This window comes from Plectropomus leopardus, chromosome 22 (assembly GCF_026936395.1).
Source record: "Plectropomus leopardus strain MGB_pleo_1.0 chromosome 22, ASM2693639v1, whole genome shotgun sequence".
Lineage (NCBI taxonomy): Eukaryota > Metazoa > Chordata > Actinopteri > Perciformes > Serranidae > Plectropomus > Plectropomus leopardus.
The window spans coordinates 20,174,055-20,195,506 of record NC_142197.1 but is presented as its reverse complement, the minus strand read 5'-3'; the positions used below and the strand labels follow the sequence as shown (position 1 = coordinate 20,195,506).

Here is a 21,452-nt window from a genome sequence, read left to right as displayed (position 1 = left end):
CTTTTGTAACTAAAAACTCAGCTTTTGATGGTTGAGAGAACAGAAACACGAAAGTGACTAATAGTGCTTAGGCTACAACCTGAAAATGAGATGAGCACAACATATTCATTAAATTAATAAGACACCTTCAATTACCAGCTGTAGCCAGATGAACTCAGAATATTGAAATAATGAAATTGATTAAATTAAAATGTCAGTATAATATGAATTGAAGTGTGACTTGGTAAGGCTTTTTTATATTTTGTTTAGTAGTTTGAAATGTTCACATTGAACCCTAAGCAAGCGCTTCACCAACAACATTACATACAAAGTAAATGCAAAGATGCCAATAGCAAATTCGCACTAGGTAAAGCAATTCAAAACTCATGATGAGTTTTGCCTTCGTTGCATGTGCGGATTTGCAGAAACGTCTGAAATTAGAGGTGACAGAAAATGAGAAAAAAAATCAAGTTGCGCAAGAAATGTGCAGAACGCTGTGCTGCAAAAGCCTGTCGGTGTCAGTTTAGTCAAGAATCTCCCGACATTAGTGTCAGAGTGGGCCTCAAAATCTTGTAAAATTTCTGATCAGATTTGAGCACATATTTGACATCATCTTCTTTAGCCATTAATATTGTACGGGTGGGGCAAAATCCTTCAATCTCAGCAACACTGCAAGTCCAGCTAGAAGATGGCAAATGTCAGAGCATTATGTGCATCTGATGGCAGGTGATCAGATATATCACTTCTGCAGAGATGATTTTTGATGCTGTGGGTCCCACAAAAAGAACCAGTCCAATAAAATGATCATATCATTATGAAATAATTTCACTGAATGCAATGACTTTTACAGAACATCACAACTGTGTGTACTGTGCCTTGGTCATCATGCATTTTGGATTTTGTAACCATTTTGATTCACTGATGCTCTCTTTTTCCACTGAGCCACACTTCCTCTGGCACTGATGCCACCAGGCCTAAAACCCCATGCACCTAATACAGCCATTCAACCAACCGTTCAACTCTGGGCATCACAGGGGCCCCTGCATACTCCATAGCCTTTATAAGATTAATGCAATGGATGGAGCAGGTGTCTGCCAAAATTCCATTCCTATTTAAACCTCCAGGCCCATACCAGCAACCTAATCCTATTAGGCCTAATTGAGTGAAGTCGACAGTCTTTTTCAGTTAAACTAAGTTCACGCACTAATAGGATTCAAAAGGGGGCAAAAAAAGGTACAATGTGTGGAGAGTTGTCGTGTTAGTGTGTGGCTGGGGAAGTGGACAGTGTGCATCAGGGAGTGAGTGAGCAGGGACTGTGTGTTGGGACCAGTAGAGGCTTCCCGCTGGGTTTGGGGATCTTGGCTTAAGGAAGAGGGAGGGAGTGGGCTGGAGGTCTCTCCAGAGGCTAGATAAGCTCAGAGGGGGGAACGAGAACAACATAATTGGTATTCAGGAACCCCTAGTGTGTTTGTGTGTGTATCTATATCTGTGTGTTTATGATCCATGTGTATGAAACTGTCATGTATTAGGAAATCCAGAGTGTATCCTTGGATACTTGATCCGAATGAAGAATTTAGCATCACATTTTTGTGCTGTGTGATTGAAGTGTAAGTGGGCTATCATGCTGCAGTAAACAGTGATGGAGCAAAGAGGAAATAAAAATAATTTTGGATAAAAGCATTAGTGATATTGATCAAATATCAACAAACATCTAAAAATGAGCACATGCAGTACAGTCAGAATAGAGTAATGCATTATATTACACCCAATTTAGTAATTCAAATGGGTAATGTGATTTGTTTCTCATGAAATCTTCATTGTCAAACAAAGAATGCATACACAAGCGATATTCACAGAACATAGGAAAAAATAAAAACTGACAAGTTAATCTTAATTAAAAAAATCTTGGAATTACCCCAAAAAAGGTCTTAAGTAATGTTTACTTCAGATCAAGTAAACTCAATTTCAATCAAAAGTTATATTGAAAGTTATTTTATATACTTATAAAGACCCACTGTCATGAATGTGATATATGAGGAACACCTTGAGGGGATTTCTTCAGATTTGGCAAAAACGTCCACTTGATGAACACAATGATGAACTGATCTGATTTTGGTGGTCGAAGTTCAAGGTAACAGTGACCCTTTAAAGCATGTTTTTGGCTATAACCAAGAATTCTTTCGCAAATCATGACAAAACTTAAAATAAAATGTCTGAAAAATAATTTTAAAAATGATAGGATAAAACAATGAAGGGATGACATTTTATATCCAAAAGGCCAAAGGTCAACTTCACTTTGACATCATAATGTTCTGCAAAAACTGTTTTTGTGCCATTACTCATATTTCAGGAACAGAATGGGAGATATTTGGTCAAATACTGAATTGGTGACACTAGTCTTGGGTGCCCAACTTGAAACTGTGCTGACTGACTGGATCTTCAAGGCTGCAGGGGGGGAGGGGTTCAAAGTGTAATTCTTTAAAAAATGCCATCCCTTCTGTGTGCCAATCCTGTGAGAACGGTGACATCACAGCCGTACTTCGCACACGCACATTACATTTCAGACAATTAGCAAAGTTACATCAACAACTACTGGCCTGGAATGCATACTACAGCATTGTCAGATGGTGCACACAAGGATCGTTTTCACAATGTTATCATATTAATGCAGATTTCTTTTTAAAAATGCAAAGGGAAGACTTTTCTGTTTGTAGTAGGGCCGTTTTTGTCAAAAAAAGTAGCCTGTAAGTGCAACTTGACTGGTTCGTGAAGCGGTTTACAGTGTATGCAGAGCAGATAGATAAAACCTTTCTTTTTTGGACTTTTTATTAAACAGCACCTCCTGTTTTAATTACTTTCCCACCATTTATACTAGGATATACGCTTGGATCATAACCTTCCTGGTACAAAAGCAGCCACAAGATCTACAGTGATACATCCTCAAGTCAAAAGCAAATAGGAAGCAATAGGCTTAAAAAAACAAACAAACAAACAAAGATTGTCACATCACTGAATCCATCTTTTTTTGGCTTGTGGCTACTACATGATCTTATCAGGACCCTTTGTGAACATCTCCCTCCTTTTGTACACTGCTAAAAGACAGTTTTCCTCTGAGGCAGCCTGCATGACTACTTCTTTTCCACAGAAAATAACACAAATAAAATAAGTTTCAATATATGCCTGAATTAAAAGGTCATATGTTGTGTATCCTGATGTATTCCTACATCAAAGAGAAGTGCAAAATATTTCTCAAAAGTGTAGAAAAAGTGATGCGACTCACTATAGTTAATCTTCATCCTAAACCACATAAAGCGTTTCCAATGGTCCGTTAAAACTGCCCCAGACTGTGAAAATCCAAAGGCACAAAATCTTTTCAAGTTATGGGAAAAAAGCCTTCATTTAGTCTGTACAAACTGTGCAAAAACTGCCCAAACCCCAAAAAATGGTTTGGGTTTTATGCACCCATATGTGCAGGACTATTTCTAAGCTAACCAGCTAGTGGCTGTAGGTTTATCTTTAGCATATATAGACATAATAAAGGTATGGACCTTAGCTAAAAAACATTTAATTTTAGTTTTAAAGAACATTTGATGAGAAGCTGACTGAAAAACATCCACTGTTTCTACACCTATGGAAGGGTTGAAAAAGTTACACTGTGTTCTTATAACACTGTGAAATACGTAAATAAATTCAAATAAGGATATCTGAATGGTTAAAGTACTTTCATGAACAGTAACTGTTGTGAGTGATACTCAGCAACAGATATAAGCAAGCCTTCACAGACACACACCGAATTAAGGAGGTCAGGGTGGGACACAGTGTTTAGCCAGTGGCATCAGTGACACAGACGTGGCCCTAGGTCATGACCTTTCAGGGCTTCCCACAGCCAGAGGCGCTACATGGGACTCCCTTTGAAGACAACACATCCAAAATGAGTTAAGAGACAAAAGGTTAGCATAGGCTGCCAGTGATCTTACATGGCCTTCTTTCATGAAGGACAAATAGACAACAAAGGGACTGAAGAGGCAGTTGACATCTGATGGGTAGTGAGAAAGATGTTATCTGGGATTTTAAAGTAATAAAAGTGAGTTAACAGGTTAATAATTGTTTTATTATTTAATGATACTGATTACTCACGGCACTGCTAGCACCATTTGGCTCCTCATTTTGTCACATTTAAGTCAGTTTGATTGTTGATTTTGATGTTCACAGTTATCATGGCTACAGGTGTTCTCATCTATTGAAAACTAAGCAGAAAATACCGTTACAGCCTGGCATCGCTAGACATTGCAACACTACATCTCAGTTGACCATATATCAAAATGCCTCTGGATGCAACTGGACGGACGTAGGACTGGGCAATATGGAAAAATTGAATTGAATTGAATTTCAATTGAATTGAAAAGTTGAATTTGCAGATAAAAAAAACAACAACAACAAAAAAAAAACAACAGGTCTGTTGGACAAAACTGACAGCCTCGTAGAGCATAAATCTTCTTATTAAACAATACAAACAAAGTTAACCTTGATACGTTATCATAATACTCTACTCATTATAATGACGGTATGTATAAAATGTTAAGTCCTGTTCTTGAATCACAGTGGCATATATGACTGATTTGAAATGAAATACTGTTGATTTGGACAAGAAACCAAACCAAAAGAAAAAGGATGATATTCCAGTAGTTAGTGTCCCCTGTTATATACAGTGTATTTTGCTTTGCAATCTGCCTTAAGAGACCGTATTAAAACATGACATTTGGGATACAACTCTGCATCGTCATGGTTCAGATTAAATGAATTATAAACAGCCTGACAGATAATTAAACAATTATATGCTGTCTATTCTCCTAATCATGTTAAAGAGGGGTTGCCTTCAGAGATGTTTCCTAATCTAATTACATCTGATATCACTTGCAGAATGGCATTGCCTTTGTTTCCTGTGGCTTTATGCAATCCCATGAAAATGTCAAAATGTTTTTTCCTCTGAGACAGACTGCACACCTACAGTAGATCTTTTCCACAAAGAGTAGAAGAGATACAAAAAAAATAAATAAAATTGTATGGTGTATCCCTACACAAAAAAGGTCAGGCGTATATCCTGCACGTATTAAAGAGAAGTGCAATATATTCCTAAAAAGATGTTGAAACGGTGAACTATACTTGAACCAGTTCATCTTCACTCCAAACTACTTAAAGCATTTCCGATGGTCAGTTTAAACAGGCTCAAACTGTGAAAAATCCAAGAGCAGCACACACTCCTTTTAGTTCTTACGGGAACATTAGAAACACGGTTTTATTCGGTTTGAAGACCAATGTTTTTAAAGGAAGTGTATATTTCTGAAAAATAAACACACTGGGTTTATTATAACTACCTTTGCTGTGATTGGCGAAATCGTTGAAGATGTAATTAGCAATGGATTTTAAAATTGTTTTTCTTCAAGTTATAGTTTAACATTTTGGAAAATACCTTTAATTTTCTTTCTCAATGAGGGTTACATGAGAAGGTTAATTATGTGTCACAATTGAAACTGTACGTGACCAAAAGCTGTAAGAGCATTTGCTGCATTTGTGCCCATGAGTTTAAAAAAGTTACATTGGGCCTTATATTTTTTTCAGTTTTTTTTTCTTAAATCTGTTTCTGAAATAGGTCCTCAGAAAAGTCAGTGTTAGATTCAGATTGCCAAAAACAGCTGTTAATCAATCATTATAAATAACTTACTCAGAAAACTGCTTTGTTACTTTTTGTCCCATCTGCTAGAACTGCCAATTATATTTTCTAGTGCGAACAATAATTATTGGATGACTTGGTTCCCATTAACATAACTGTTGTGAACTGAGGTGTTAGCATAGTGTTTATTTTAAAAGACCATAATGCTTAAAAATAATCATAACAAATATTATAAATTATAAAAGTGGACTTTGTTCTTACCCTAGAAAACGAGAATTATTGCCTCATGGTTGTTTGCGTCCGCGCACCAGTGAAGTTTACACTAACAGTTACATTCATGTGTGTGAAAACATAGATGCTTCAAACACATCTCTCTATACAATCAGAATAGTTTCAAGAATAATGTCACCAATTCAGTGTCTGATTTAATGTCTCCCCTTCTGTTCCTGAGTTATGAGGAACAGAAGGGGAAAAGTGCACTTTCAGAACATTATGATGTCACAGTGAAGTTGGCCTTTGACCTTTTGGATATATAATATCATCACTTTATCCTTTTGTGAAATTTTGTCATTACTACCGTATGAACTGAGTTATGTCAAAAACATGTTTTGTGAAGTCACAGGGGTCACAGTGACCTTTGACCACCAGACTGTAATCAGTTCATTGTTGAGTCCAAGTGGACATTTGTGCCAAATTTAAAGATATTCCCTCACAAGAGTCCACAAGAGTGGGACAAACATACATACATGTGTATGTATGGACAGGTGGACGGATAGACAATCCAAAAACATAATGCCTCAAACCAGGGATATCGCCAGCGCTGAGATAGTGAAAAAGACCTGTTGTGTTCTCAATTATTCAAATAATTCAAAGCTGCTTAATGAAATGGTAATTTATAATGTAAAGAAGTGGCCTGAGGTCTAAAATGATCTGAGTTTAACCTAAGGGGACCTTCACTGTCCTGAGTCTACCTCAAACACTGAAGATATTCGACAAAATACTATGTATTTGTTTATGTGTGTGTGAGAGAGAGCTCAGTGATGGAGACTGAACTATGAAAAGTCAGGAAGGAGGGGAAAAACGACACGCAGTTTAGTACAATGATAGAACAGAGAGAGAGAGGGAAAAAAATCAAAGAATTGGAATAATTGGCATAATTCAAGGTGACTGGGCACAGTCAGGGGGAGTGTCAGTGTTGGGCGAATCTTTTGCCATCCTCAAAGAGAGACGGTCTGCACAATTAGCCACACGAACTCTGACCCCGCTCAGAATAATTAATGAATAACAGAGGGAATAAAGACAAAAAGGCGCAGAGCGGTCTGGTTGAGTGGCGAGCGAGGGTAATACATCAAAGAATGCCGTTAATTGGCCCTGTGGCTTTCATTCTTTGCCCTATTTCTTTCAATTCATTGACTCAAAATAATGGGTTCAGGTTCATTATCAACAGGTCGTAAGCCCTGGGAGTGCCAAAATTCAACAGGAGAGTCAGGGGTGTGTGTGTGTGTGTGTGTGTGTGTGTGTGAGGCAGTGTGTGTATGCTTGACAGTGCATGTGTACAAAATGTGTGTGTGTGTGTGTCACGGCTTAGCTTTTGCCTGGCCCCCCAACGTCCTGACGACATCAATCCCACACAGGGAAGACTTGTAGAGTTGAGTCAAGAAGAGAGAAACAGGCCGCAATTCTTACGATTATTTTTTAGCTACGAGCAGACAGGTACAGTTTTTTATCGCACGTTTTTGTGAATGCTACAAGTGTCGTCAGGATGCTGGAATATAACTGGTACGGACAGGTAAGTGAAACTGACACACCTTCTTTGTGACAATGCTTTCAGATGTATACTGCAATAAGGCCTCAGAGTAAGTCAACTTATAATCATAAAAGGATTGATAATGTGGGCAATCACAGCAAGACAATGATTGTATGATGCACAGAATGACGTCAATTCATTTTAAAATATTGTTGAGTTACAACGGTATTTCCACAACTTCAAATCAAATTTCGAGACAATATTTTTCTGTCATGTGCCTCTCCGTATGCTATAAAATAAAGAGCACCCTTGTTTGTGATAGCTGCAAAATGACTATGACAACTCTCTCAGATGTAGAATTCAAATAAAAGAAGCACCCATGTCAAATTTAAGGCTGAATTATGTGGATTTAAATGTCATTAGATTCACTTAAAATAATTCAACCCTGAAATCTCTGTTGGAATGATAATTCAGAGCTAAACCGACTCAAAGCACAGGGCTGTGCTACAAATTTGACAGGAATACAACTCGATTAAAAAGTACTGGAGGCACCGAGGCCCATGACGTAAGGAGCAGAGAAAAAAACATGACTGCAGTTATTGAAGTATTCAGAAACTGGTAATATAATACAGACTGTTATGCAAAAAAAAAATTAAGTAATAAGATCTCTGTGACGCAGTTCCAAAAAAACTGACCCATTTTAAAAATGTGGCATTATTTTGAATCATCGTAATTTCACTGACATTTCGGCATTTGTACAGTAAGAAGCTAATCATTCCAAAATTGGATGATTATTGGCTTAAAAATTTTCATTTTGTTTGTGACATAAACAACTGAAAAACTACAGATTGATTTTTAAGGACAGAGATGATTTTGGACTGAACAGAAAACGTAAACTTTTTAAATCGTATATCTGGCAAAAACTGTGAAAACTTCAAGTAAAGACATTTAATTCTACTATAATTGTTGATATTGAAAATTGTAGGCTTTAATTCACTCTACATGAAGCACAAAGCAAAAATCTCATCAGTGCTTTTTACAGTAATAACACCACAAATTGAGGGTCTACAGAAGTTGGGGTGGGGTGGGGGGTGGGGGGGGTCAAATGCACATGTTGTAAATATTAAGGGGGACATGTTCCTTGCAGCCTCCCCCAAAATCTACCCCTATGATCTACCCCTATGCAATCTTTGCAATGACTCTTAACTACCTGGTATGATAGGCTGTTGCCGTTTTTTTAATGTTTCTTTTTTTTTTCTTATTTAGGGTGTCTGTTTAGTTCCTTGAATCTTTCTTTACCTGTCTGTGGCTCTCATTCTTCCCTCTTTTCATTTCTTGATAACTCAAAGGCAAGTTTTGGAGCAAAAACCCAGGTCATGTGAAACTACTCTCACTCACGCTCAGAATCAGACACACCATGAAAGAGCGAGGGGCAGGAGGGGTGGTTAACTCAATTACCGTAACTTTTTCTGCTCGCGGCACGTGATTTTGTGAGAAATACCTCGCTGCTTGTTACACACGCTGAAATATTCTAGCCATCCTCTTGGCCGTCCACAGAACAGTTTTTTCCTCTCTGCCAGTCTTTTTTAATGCCATACGAAAGGGTTCCCATACCTGGGTGAGCCATGTCAAGCAATTAATACCCTGAAATACGCCTTTTAAGTGAGTCTTTTGGTCTCTGGGGCTCCCCATTGTGATGAAACGACTGGTGTCGTCTCACGTTAGCCTCGCACAGGTGCCTCCTCTGCTTGCACATCAGATCATTAACATAACCAGAGATGGAGAGAGAGACTGATGGAGATAAAGACATAGAGGGAGTGCGATTAGGCACAGACAGATCGCGAGAGCATAAAGACAATATAACTTTGACGTAAATAGATCATCGAGATAGATGTTCTGTGTGATGGATTACCTACATACATTTGCTTAAATTTGTGTAAACTGATTTCTATAACATGCTGAAATGAACTGCGACCAAATGTTGTTTAGAAGGTAGGAAATCAATCTAAAAATGTACTGTATAATTCAGATAATGGTCGACTGTGATGTGAAGTAAACACAGTTTTTTTATGTAATGGGCTAATGCGCAACCACCAGCAAGATCCTTTAATCCCTAATGCATTTGCACTGTTGCAAACTGTGCACACTTCTGTTTTCACACTTTTGATCGTGCCGTTCAAACACACTGAGATGAAAGTGATCACAGAGGATTATTGATTACAGGATTACAACTAAGTTTCATGCTCACTTTTGGTCCGCTGATGGGGTCTGTCATTGTGAAAACTTCACAGATAGCAGAAAAAATAAAAACAGCAAAGCGACATTCGTTGTAGTTCATGCACGCATTATCAACGCATAAGCAGGAGAAATGCAACGCATGCTTGAACACTGACGCTGGTGGGAGCAGGAGAGAGTGAGCAGAGAGGCTGAGTCAAAAACATCTGTGCTAGAAAGATGTAAAACAAAAATGCACCTTTTTAAAATTCCAGATTCCAGATTTTATAAGAGAGATGGAGTAGATGTAATGTAAAGAATGTTGAACTAGGGACCTGAACGCTTTTATTTTAGTGCATTTTTATATTTAAAAAAAACATGTCGAGAGTTGGCATGTCAGGTTGGTATAACTGTATTATAAGTGTCCACGTATTTGTTTTATAATTCAAAACACAGAATTCTAAAAGGATTATGGTCATTTTTCTGACACTGAGAGGGAGAAAGTGGGTTAATGAGCAAATAAAGCACAGGATTTTGACACCAGGGCTTGCAGACTATTACTTCTGCCAGAGAAGAGAGTCAGTGTTAGACGATTCTTCAAAATCCTGGATTTATATTTTTTTTCTTATGCCAGATGCCAGTGTTTTAACATTCTCAGTTTAGCAACTACAGTATGGCTAAAGTTAAAGAAGGTCAAAATGCCAAACTCGTGGCTACAAAACGGCAGTCCACAAACCAATGGGTGACAACACGGTAGCTATGTATGTTACTCATACGGTCTCAAACTGAAATGAGGCCTTAATGTTGGTCTATGAGAAGTGAATACCAGTCACTGCACTACACACCCAGCTACCACCCTGACTTCCGCATCCTAACTTTTTCCAGTACTGGTGCTAATCTTTGGCAGCAGAGGTCAGTTTTGAGATGCAGAATCCTCCAATACTAATGTTTTTCCTTAGTATTCTGCACTGGAATCTCAGGTGTTAATAGATTAAGAAACCTAAACCAAGGCACACATGGTTTGGACAATTTCCTTTATGAATGTTTGGGTAATCTGTAGGTGTTTCATCCTGGTTGGAGGTTTAAACCAAACACGCAGGCCCAGATTGGGGATAAGGTCATCCAAGTCCAATGTGTCAGGCTTGACTGATGATTGTGACAGACAGACATGATTGGCGCAGCTTTTTAGTTTTGGTGAACCTTATTTGGTAAAGAAAAGAGTCACTGGAGGACACGTGTGGCAGTCTATAAAGGAGGGATTGGCAAGCACAGACAACTGGCAATGGCTAAATGATTTTAGGAGAAAATAAATTCAACTCAGGCACAGCTAATTACTCAATTTAGCCAAGACTGGCAATTGCGGTGATGTGAGAGGGCGACTGGAGGAGTAGTATGATCCAATAAAGGAACCGGAAAATAAAAAAATGGAAAAAATTAATATTGATTATATTTTGGGTGGAAATATTTCGGCATGTCCCCAGTAAAAGACTGCACTTTGTATTAAGTGGATTTCTATTTTTAATTTGGAGTTAAGGATAATGTAATATAATATTGTCTGAGAGGGAGTCAAGCTAATACATAAGTACTATGTTGTATGATCTGGATGTATGAAAACTGACCAGACTTGCACGTGATTAAAGCCTTCTCTTCTGGCCTTCACCTCTCTCTCATGTATTGCTGGGATGAGGAGCACTGATAATCCTCCCTTCGTCACAGCGGCTTACCCGTTTAAATAGCAGGGGCACAAAGATAGCCAAACAGAGCAAACAAACAGCTCTTTGTCCACAGCACTAACCATATATGACTAGTTCTGGTAAGGTCAAAGTTGATTTAATTTTCTGCTTAGTTCTCATTAAACAGCTATTGCATTATTTAATTTCCCACAATCAAGTTAAAGGGGGAGGGGTAATCAGTACATCTCCACCAAAACCTTTTGAACAGTGGCTGGCAAATTTAGCCCTCAAATGCACTTTGTGTTGGTTAGAGAGAGCAGCATCCTCTTTTTCATGCCGTGTTGAGCTTCAAAGGTCAAAGGAGCTACATTGTATTATTTCTGATTTTGATCTACACTGTATTCAGCTGAATGTTAATCAAATATATTTTTCTTTGCAGTTCTCTTAAGATTTGCACAAAGATAAGCAAGTTCTAAGAAAATGTTAGCACTGAATGTCTGGTCACGATTTGCTGTATACTGTATAAAGTTGATTTCCATGATTGTAGAGCAGTTCAATCAATTTTGAAAAAAAAAAAATTATAATTTGATTGAAAAATACTTCTAGTATTGAGTCAGCACTACGATGTGGTTGAGAGTGCAACTAGTTTGCAACAAGCAGGGTAGCCTAAATTGTTAAAAGTAGCATAATAAACAAACAGTTGAAATAGCTAACTAAAATTAAGCGATAATTGGATAAAAGGCTAAAGCAACAACAACAACAACAACAACAACAACAACAACAACAACAACAACAACAACAACAAAAAACATGGCACATAATGGAAAAATAACATAACATTATTATAAAGTACAAGACAGTCCACATAAAGAGGTGGTCAGGGTGCTGTATTGGTCAAACAAACACAGGACTGTCTCCCAGGAGATTGGGGTTTGTGTCCAATGTCAAATCAAAACTCAACATTAAGTTTTCTTTTAACTATGTGATGTCATGTGACATACGCACGTAACACATTTACTTTAAGCCAAACCACAATGGTTTTTTTTTTACACCTTACCATGTAGTACTAGCATCTAAATCAAACGAAACTAAAAGTCAGTCCTAATTAAACTGCTTCTGATGTCAGTCATATAATGTGCACTCTAAACCTACTAGTCAATATAACAGGACACTTTTAACCCATATAACATGACGCTGGTAAAGCTTATAACTCCCATCTAATCCAACATTCGAAATGGGTGATTATTCACTGAGAACTAACTACCTTCATGCTCTGTGCAGAAAGGGAAGAGGGAACTTAAATGACTTTCAAAGACAAAGGTGTGGCATGAGTGTCCAAAAGGGGCAAAAGGGAACCATTCCAGGTACTGCTGACAGTAACTTACATTGATTAAGTTTCTATTATTGTCAGACGCACTGTAAAGTACAAGGAAAGGTGTTCTAGCACAGGGACAACCCTGTAAAAATGCAAAGGGAAAATGCTGACGGTCATGTCAGACTTTAAACACAAACAAATACAAACAAGTTATATACAGTAAATGTTGGGCATTTTTTTTGGTCTCTCTCTTCGCCCTGACAGTTAACATCATTAGATATTTTTGGGCACTTTTATTGAGTGTATGTGACCATTAATTCAATGCAGGCTTCAGTCTGGGACCTTCAGATCATCTGCTGAAGGGGGAAACTCTCTCTTGCTTACTTTAGCTCTCAGTTTAGCACGTGCACATACAAGATAATGTAGTTACATCTGCACTGGCCTGGAAGCCAATCACGGTCCGGTATGCTGTTTTAACAATTGTAAAATGAAAAACTTAAAACCTCGGCCTTTTTAGCAAAAGACAGCAAACAACGGCTCTTTGTCAATACCACTAACCTTATATGACTTGTTCTGGTAAGGTCAAGGTTGATTTCATTTTCTGCTTAGTTCTCATTAAACAGCTATTGTATTATTTAATTTTCCACAATCAAGTTAAAGGAGGGGGTGTGGGGGCGTAATCAATATATCTCAACTTCATCTCTTTTATTCAGTCTGTCTTGACCACTCAATCTTGTCCTCTGCTTCAGTCTGGTCAGTACCTTCAGACAACAGGAGTTGGTTTACACCTGGTACTAACATGAGTCTTGGAGGATCCAATCACAAGTGGACATCTCTAAGTCTGTCTGTTCACATCTGGCATTTGAATGCATCTCAACATGTGAGCACTTGCGATAAGATCTTACTTCCTTCCATGTTTATCGTCTGCATTTGCAAAGACTGAATGTGTTGTTGTTTTTGAAGGGTTGTAAGTTTGTAAGTTCTAATACAGAATATTACCACAGACTTTTGCTATGAGGACAGAGGTGAATACACTAGAATGAGACAGTGATACTACTGTATTTTAACTTCTTTACAACTTTGTCAAAGCCCACAAATGATGTAAGCGCTCTTTATCATTCCTTTTGACTAGAATCTTAAATGACACCAAGAGTAAGAGAAATGTTTTGTAACAGAGCAAAGTACAGTATGAACCACGCTTTTGGACTGCAAAAGCCATAATTGCAATCGGAGACATAAACTAGAAACACACATCCCATAAAATACATCACTGACATTTTACCGACTTGAATCATTTATTCTTTTAAATGTTTTCATTCAAAGTGGACACAGTCAAAAACCTGGATCTGGTGTTGGCTCATAGAACTCCAGGAATTACAGAGAACGTTCATCTATCTTGTTGCTAGATCTACAGTCTTCTTGGCTTTACTCTGTCATTACCTTATTTGAGCTTGTTGAATTTGACCAAATTCTTACTTTCCAAATTTCTCCATAGTGGTGTTTCCTAGTATTTCAGGCTACACAGGCTAACCTGTGATCTGTTTTCTTATCTTCGATGATGTCATATCCCGTCTTTTTAAAGTTGTCACGGCCTTACTAATGTCTGTTATCTAGACAGAAAATTCTAGGAATACATTTAAAGCAAAATAAGTTGCACTCTACTCTTTGAAGAAAAAAGTCATTAAAACAGAAACAATACAGATAAGAAAGAAATAGTTTTAAAGCTCTCCTGTCATTGTAGTTAACAGCAAATCTAGCAGTTCATGAGCTTCTTTTGAGAGTAACATGGATTTCTCTCACTGTGTAGTGAGCATTTTGTCTTTAGGCTGTTGCCCAGGCTTGAAAGGCCTTTACTTTGGTGAGCTGGGACTGTCTCGCAATCAATCATGTGCATAATTTTAATAAGACTTCATCTTCATAGTTATAGCTGGAGCCCACCGGGGGCTTCTTTTCACTGTCTGCCAAAGTGAGAGATTAAAGTTGTCTACGGTACAGCTTTCTGACATCATTCAGAGAGGCAATGCTAAGCACCGGTCTATCCTGTTCGAGCTCACTGGACAGTGAGGGTCAAGGATGAGGTGCCCCTTTCAGGAACACAACCACTACACAGTGGTTTACCCACAATCCTCTGCTTTGTATTGCTCAGCAGCTTTGTGGCTCTGGCTAGGAGCTGCCTTTAAATGGTGAAGATTAGGTCCTATTGCCCTTTGTTTACTCATGTATGTGCTTTTATCACTGTGAATCAAAATTTGGGGATTCCATTTTTCAACTTATTTGACAAACTACATATTCTTTTAAACCTTTAGGATGACAAAAAGTGTTTTTAAGCTTTAGAGCACATAATAGGAGCGTAGCAATTGATAAATAAATACTATGGCAAAGTTAACTAAAGCCTAACCACACCTAAGGGTGTGGTTTGGATAAATTTAACTGTTGGACTGTTTTTGTCTGTTTCTTCATCCCAAACAGAAAGTGTACCTACTGTACGGATGTTAGCAGCAGCTATGTAGCAGTGTTTTCTGAGCTCACTGGGAACTAATTTCTTTGTAATGTTATTAAAGCGTCCCTTCTTTTTCTTCTTGTCTCTGTACATTTATGAAGTTGATTCAGTTTAACCTAATAAAAAAGGAAGTTAAAACCTTTTTGATGGCAGCTGGTTCTCAATTTATGCCCATTTGCTACCCCTTGAAGTCCTTGATGTCAATGTAGCGTCTGACTTGTGGGTTATTTCTTCAGGCAAGGTCTACCGAAATGCGGACATATGAAAAGTGTGCCTTATCGGCTCAAATGTAAGCGAGAGAGCCCTAATACACTTGACAGTTTGAAAGTGGGACAGCCCTAAGCCCTCGTGGACTTTGTGGTAAAGTACCTCGAAGTCCATATGTGAGTGTGGAGATGGAACTGAGCTACGATCATGTTTTAAAGCTTAGTCATAGATGCTGGTAACCACTGCATTTTGCAAATACATTAGTAGATTACTGAATGGTAATCAATTATGAATGATCTGAACTGTAACTGATGAAGTATGTTTGTTTACTGAAATCCTGCAAAACTTTTTTGGGCTGTTTGCCTTGCTGGTGTTACAGTATTACATGCCGGTGAACTAGAGACATGAGTGAACAACTCATCAGAGAAGATACTATTACACACATAAACACACTCACTAGTTAAAGTGGCATGCACAGTACCACAGGCTAATCTTATAAACAAGAAGCCCAAGAATATGTCACTTGCATTAGTGCTTGCCAGTGCGTCTCTGTGTGGGATTGTGTGTGCATGCATGTTTGTAGATACATCTACACACACACACGCACCTGGGAGATACATCTCCCAGGTGCTCCTGTGAACAGACTCCTTTTTACTGCACACAGATCATAATGTGCTCTGACTGATTTAGCAGCCAAAATTTTATTATTCTATTTTGACTTATCACATGTCTGCGCTGGTGGAGAGGACAGGCTGCACTGCATCTTCCTCTTCCTCTTCCTCACTGTCCTCTGTCTCCCACTCAGCTTTCTGTTAACTAAAACTGTTTTAATGCAGTGTTTGTTATATATAAAATTGGAAGTAAATGAGTCAATAACAAAGTAAAAATACTCAATTAGTGTACTTGAGTATGGTAATTGAGGTATGTGTACTTGTGTACATCATATATCTATCTTTTTGAAATAGCGCTTAAGCACTGATTAAATAACTCATGCTACCAGGTATTATGTTAGCCAGGATATGCTGTCTTTTTGCCACTTTCACGCACAATTGTTGTGAAGATTAAATTTCAATGGTCAAAATGTATGGTGGGAAATAAATGAATTAATAAACTCACTAATGGCATATTAAAGAGCCTGATATTGTGTAACCTAAAAAATACAACTTAAATATAAACTTATATCATGCAGACCAGATTTTAGGATTTCAGTTACAGACAGATCTGTTTCTCCACCAAAGCTGTGCAGAGTGTTTGCCTCTTCAGAGCATACGTCACATCCACAGCAGTCACAGTGATGTATAGTGAGAGCAGTCAGGTCTTGGCTTGACGACTGGACGCACAGTGTGAGCACAAAAGTCGAGAGCTTTGGCTTTACATTGCAGACAATTTACTTGTACTGTGGGAGTTGGAAATGAGCAACAAAATTTCTCAAAAGGGCTCGAATTGTCAAATTCCATGTCCAGCTTTATCATGCTTCGTGTGATAAGGTGACAACATTACATATAATGTTCTTTGGGGAGACCTTAAACACACCGTGGGTCTAAAGATCAGAAGGGAAATACACTTCAATCCACCTCAGCGAGTGAATGCCAATGACATTTGTCATACTGCGTTCTTTAAGACCTTTACTTTTTAAATGTAGAATATTATATAGTTATTTAAAATGTCCAGCAGCCAGAACTGTGGGATATTAATGATCATATTGGGTATTAAAAAAAGTCAGGTGTAAACCATAGTTCTGTACAAACTTACATGGCTTCTAATCAAAAACACACTTTCCTAAAAGTTTTATCCCTTGTTAACATCAAAGGTGTAACCATTAAATGAATTAAATACCAAAGAAGCACTTGTTTGCTTACCAAGCAGTCTACGAAACTGTCAAGGAGCTTTTTGTCTTTTTTCCTGTAAATATTTACTATATTATATTCTTGGTTTCCTACACGTTTATCTTTTGTGGCAGCTCGACACAATTAAAGCATCTGCCACAAATAGTTTTTCTATTTTTGGAGCCTGACCATTCATTAGGAGCGCTATTGAATTGTATAACACATACTCACAGAGTGCAGAGCGTACTCTTTATACCGAAGGAGCAGCAGAACATCAGGTGCATTGAAAGTTAAACTTAACTGTTCATTCTTCTGAGTCTTAAAGTTTGCATTCACTTGCAGTGCCTGCTCGTCCGATCTATTGATCTGATCAGCTCTGAATGTAATGACAGTTCAATAAACCACCCCGCAAAGTAACAAACTGCTGCAGAGAAAAAAAAAGAACTTACAGAGAGCTCCTGCACAGCGTTCAGGGACACGCTGAAACCTTCAGATTTGAAGAGGGACAGCGTCATCTGCATATGCGTGCAGAATCTGTAGAGAAAGGACGAGATAAGATTCTTGATTATCATACAAGGTTTTGGTTTCAGCAGTGTTATGGTTTCTGTGTGTAGTCCGTGTAGTCATGACTAATAACATTTAATATGTAGAGAGGTGGTTAGCATTTATATGCAGATATATGTTTATAAAGATTAAGCGCAATAACCAGACAGAGAAGAAGAAGTCTTGGCCAGGATATTCACTGGATTAGATCAGCTCAAAATACTGGCCCTCACCCCAAGAGGCTTATAATCACAGAGTGATATACAAAACTGTGAGCTCATTTAAAACATGGTTTCAAAACAAACAAAACCACCAAGAAATGTTGAAATGTAAACTAAAATCACTTCTTTTTTTTTTTTTTTTTCAAAAAAAAAAAAAAAACTCCATTGGGTACCAAGGTCATTTTCTGTCTTTAAGTATGAATCTTGATTATTTTTTACACCACTGTTGAGGCAGACAATTTTCATAAATTCAATATTTCATCAAGGTAACAAGTACACACACACACTCACACATAGTTTCACGTGTAATCCAGTTAAAATGGCTATAATATTTAATTCATATGAGAATCATTAAAAGTGCAGTGGTGCCGTGTCCATTATGCATTCCTTTTCTAGCAGGATAAAACAGTCCTCAGATGTGGGAGCTGCACTTTGAAGTGTTGTCTCAGAAGCAGGCCAACTCTTACAGGAAGTCCCTGATGTTTAAAACATGCCATGCAGGGGGACTAACAAAGGTGAGCACTTGTGGCTCACCCTGAGATGAGCCAAAAATGGCCAGCGAGGAATTTGGCTAGATCTGATAGACTGAGCACGCACAGCGGACATCAAATAAACAAGGAGCAGACAAATATACACATGGGTAATGGTTAGTTGTAAGAATACAAAACACAGTGATGTGTGTATGTACCAACAGACACATGGACACACACACTTACATGAAGACACAGCTGACGTGAAGAACAGCTGAGTGTGCGTCATGTTGACCTTCAAATGGCAGCAAAATGATTTGGACACAGCAGCATAAATAATGCTCACCCATCCAGCTGCTGTGCTGAAGAGTATCAAGACTAGCATTCTCTATGTAATGAAATCATCCACCATGGACACGTGTGGGACAAATTACAATTTAACAGCTGAGAGGAGACATTAGCTTATTGTGCACTACAGTGTTAAACTGATTCTCAAAAAACATAATCTGCACCCGCTTGATTTGAGGGAAGCATTGGGATTCAATTTGCTTTATTACGTTCGATGTCCTCAAATTAGGTTCTGATGTATTTGTTACAGCAGTGACTGTAGTGGATTTTTTAACTGGTTATGAAACAGTCTCTATACTGATACAAATACTAATACTGATGCCACTGTATGGCCTATAAAAGCAAAAAAGACCATTAGCGAAAAGACTGGCTAGTCCCAAAGAGTCATTCTTGAGGCCTGTCCTTGGGTCAGTCACTAAGTAAAAACTCTGAGGCCGGCAACAGAGCTTTGCAGAACCACCTGTCTCAACTGCAGATCGGAAGGGGAAGCATCCTACAACGGCAACAACTTCTCTGTCAGCTTCCCTTTGAGCCAAAGTTATCACTGCAGTGCTAATCTGCTGCGACAGTTTCAATGACTGGTCTATTTTCTATTCTACATGATTTAAGTAATAGGCAAGGATTACTGCTAGAAAAGCAGACACACACAAACGCACACACATAAACACACGAGCAGAGAGTACAGTAACAGACAGCTACCTCAGCCCTGCAGAGTTCAAAAATATTTTTTTTGTCATCACAGAGAAAGAAAAGTACTTTAAAAAATTAACCCTTGGTTATTTGTCCTAAATTCCAGGTAGAGGAACAGATAGTGGTTCCCATGTAAACAATACCCAAGCTGTATCAAAAGATATAAAAAACCCTCAGTTCATGTTTGCAATAATTACTGAATCAGCAATGAGAATAAAACTGTAAAGAACCATGTTGGATTTTACTCTAGGTTTAAAACTGTTTACTAGAGCTTCATTTCCACTACACAAATAACCCGCTAACATCTGGCTTTTTAATGCAATGGTAATGTTTACAATAGACATTGTCATTTGACTCTCCAGTTATCACAGGTATTTATCACCTCTGGCTTTGACTGGCATTGATGGAAACATGCTAATTTCAGCTCCGTGACCTGCGAGATGCAATGACGCACTGCCAATAATTACAGTCCCTCTCCACCTAAGAAGCGCTAAAACATTGATCCAAATTAGTCTGCACTGAGTTTGAAAGACAGACTGAATAAGTAAGATATATATGAAGACAAGTAACCACCGTTGTGCAGCTGTCTACTGTTTACCCTCAACCAGACAAAACAATCCACACACAGACACACACAGACTCGTCTGCTGCAGAGCCGTGTATAGAGCTCGGCGCTCCAGGCAATGGGAAAGCAGTCTATGGCCTATTTTTATGCATGTTTAAAAAACCTACATGCACATGCCAATTTTGGTGGGGCAGGGGTATCATTTACATAAGCCAGGTAAATGCAGGTAGGATAGAAACCTAGCAGTATTCTGTGTTTGCATTGTTTGCTGTGCTGCTCAAATTTTTGAAGGTGAACTTGGTGCAAGATAGACAAAATGTGCATTTGTTTTGAGAGAAAAATGCTAAACTAGCTTGGATTGTTTTGCTAACTGTGGTTGGATTTTAAAGTTGGACTCCCTTTTCCTGTATTTAGTGAGAAGTCAGAAGTCTTGGCTTCTGATTTAGCTGATTGTTTTTATTATCTAAAGGTTGGGACCACAGGGAGGATTTGCAATGACCCCTGTACAGTTTTGCTGTGTCCAGGAATTCTCTAAGAGCGGTTCTGGGAAGGCCTCTATCGGCCTTTGTTGTGGCCTGACAGCAACTGGGACATGATAACAACTTCGTGTGAGTGTACATCTGTGTGTTGTAGCATATTTGCACACATACACAGATTACATTTCTGTGCGTTTCCCTAGTTGACTGTGAGTGTAGCTTGATGGTTGAGAAGCCTTCCAAGGGAAGTGGGTGTCGTGAAGATAACCTGGTAGAATGTGCTGAGCTGGGCTGGATGTTCTGCAGGAAGGAAAAGTGTGGTGATCCACAAGCAGGAACTCACATTCTGTCAACTTATTACACCCCCTACACACACACCCCAACCCCACTAACTGCCATCTGTATTTCTGCCTCTGTCAGGCCTTTTCCCTGACCGAAAACACACACGTTCTAACACACACACACAGGAAACAGCCAATGCGGCTCCCAAATAAGCTGATGTGTCATGCCTTCCTTTCTGATATTTCTGCAAAAGCTCCCTTCTCCTTCCTCTTCTTCTCTCCCTGTCTCAGTGAGACACAGCTGTAGCCGTGACAGTTCATGTTCTTCTGTACGAATTTGCAGCTCCTGTGGTGGGAGACGCTGCCACTCTGGGAGCCATGAGTCGCTGTTGTGTGGTCAAAGTGATCACCTTGACAGAGATCCAACTTCTACAGGTAGGGGGAAGCGAATCGGCTACAGGCCAGGCAAATTGGGACGAGATCAGATATAGAAAAGTGTAACTGTGTGTGCAGATGTTTGTATTTGCATGAGAAATTTGTCTAAGCTTTATAAGAGGCATGCACTTACAAGCTGAATCACTGAACAGCCACCGTGGAATGCAATTTTAGTGATCAGTTTGCTATCCCAGACTTATCTTCCTTGACATTTCACAATCAAGGGTGTGTGTGGTTACAGCTATTTACTGGTTAGCAGCCTCAGCAGAAAAACAGTAAGCATGTCCAAGG

At 38.6% G+C, this 21,452-nt stretch overlaps 1 protein-coding gene across 5 annotated transcripts in view; it reads left to right on the top strand.

Moving 5' to 3' along the window:
* The window catches only part of tfec (transcription factor EC), a 57,420-nt gene that overhangs the window by 20,762 nt on the left and 15,206 nt on the right, over positions 1 to 21,452 (top strand). Inside the window, exon 1 of one of the 5 annotated variants that reach the window (XM_042511617.2) lies at positions 20,983 to 21,161. The exons of the other annotated variants lie outside the window; for them this stretch is intronic. Coding sequence (XP_042367551.1) covers positions 21,105 to 21,161 — 57 coding nt within the window. The 5' untranslated portion in view covers positions 20,983 to 21,104. Of the gene's footprint in view, positions 1 to 20,982; positions 21,162 to 21,452 lie in introns of those variants that run through there. 5 annotated transcript variants of the gene reach the window in all.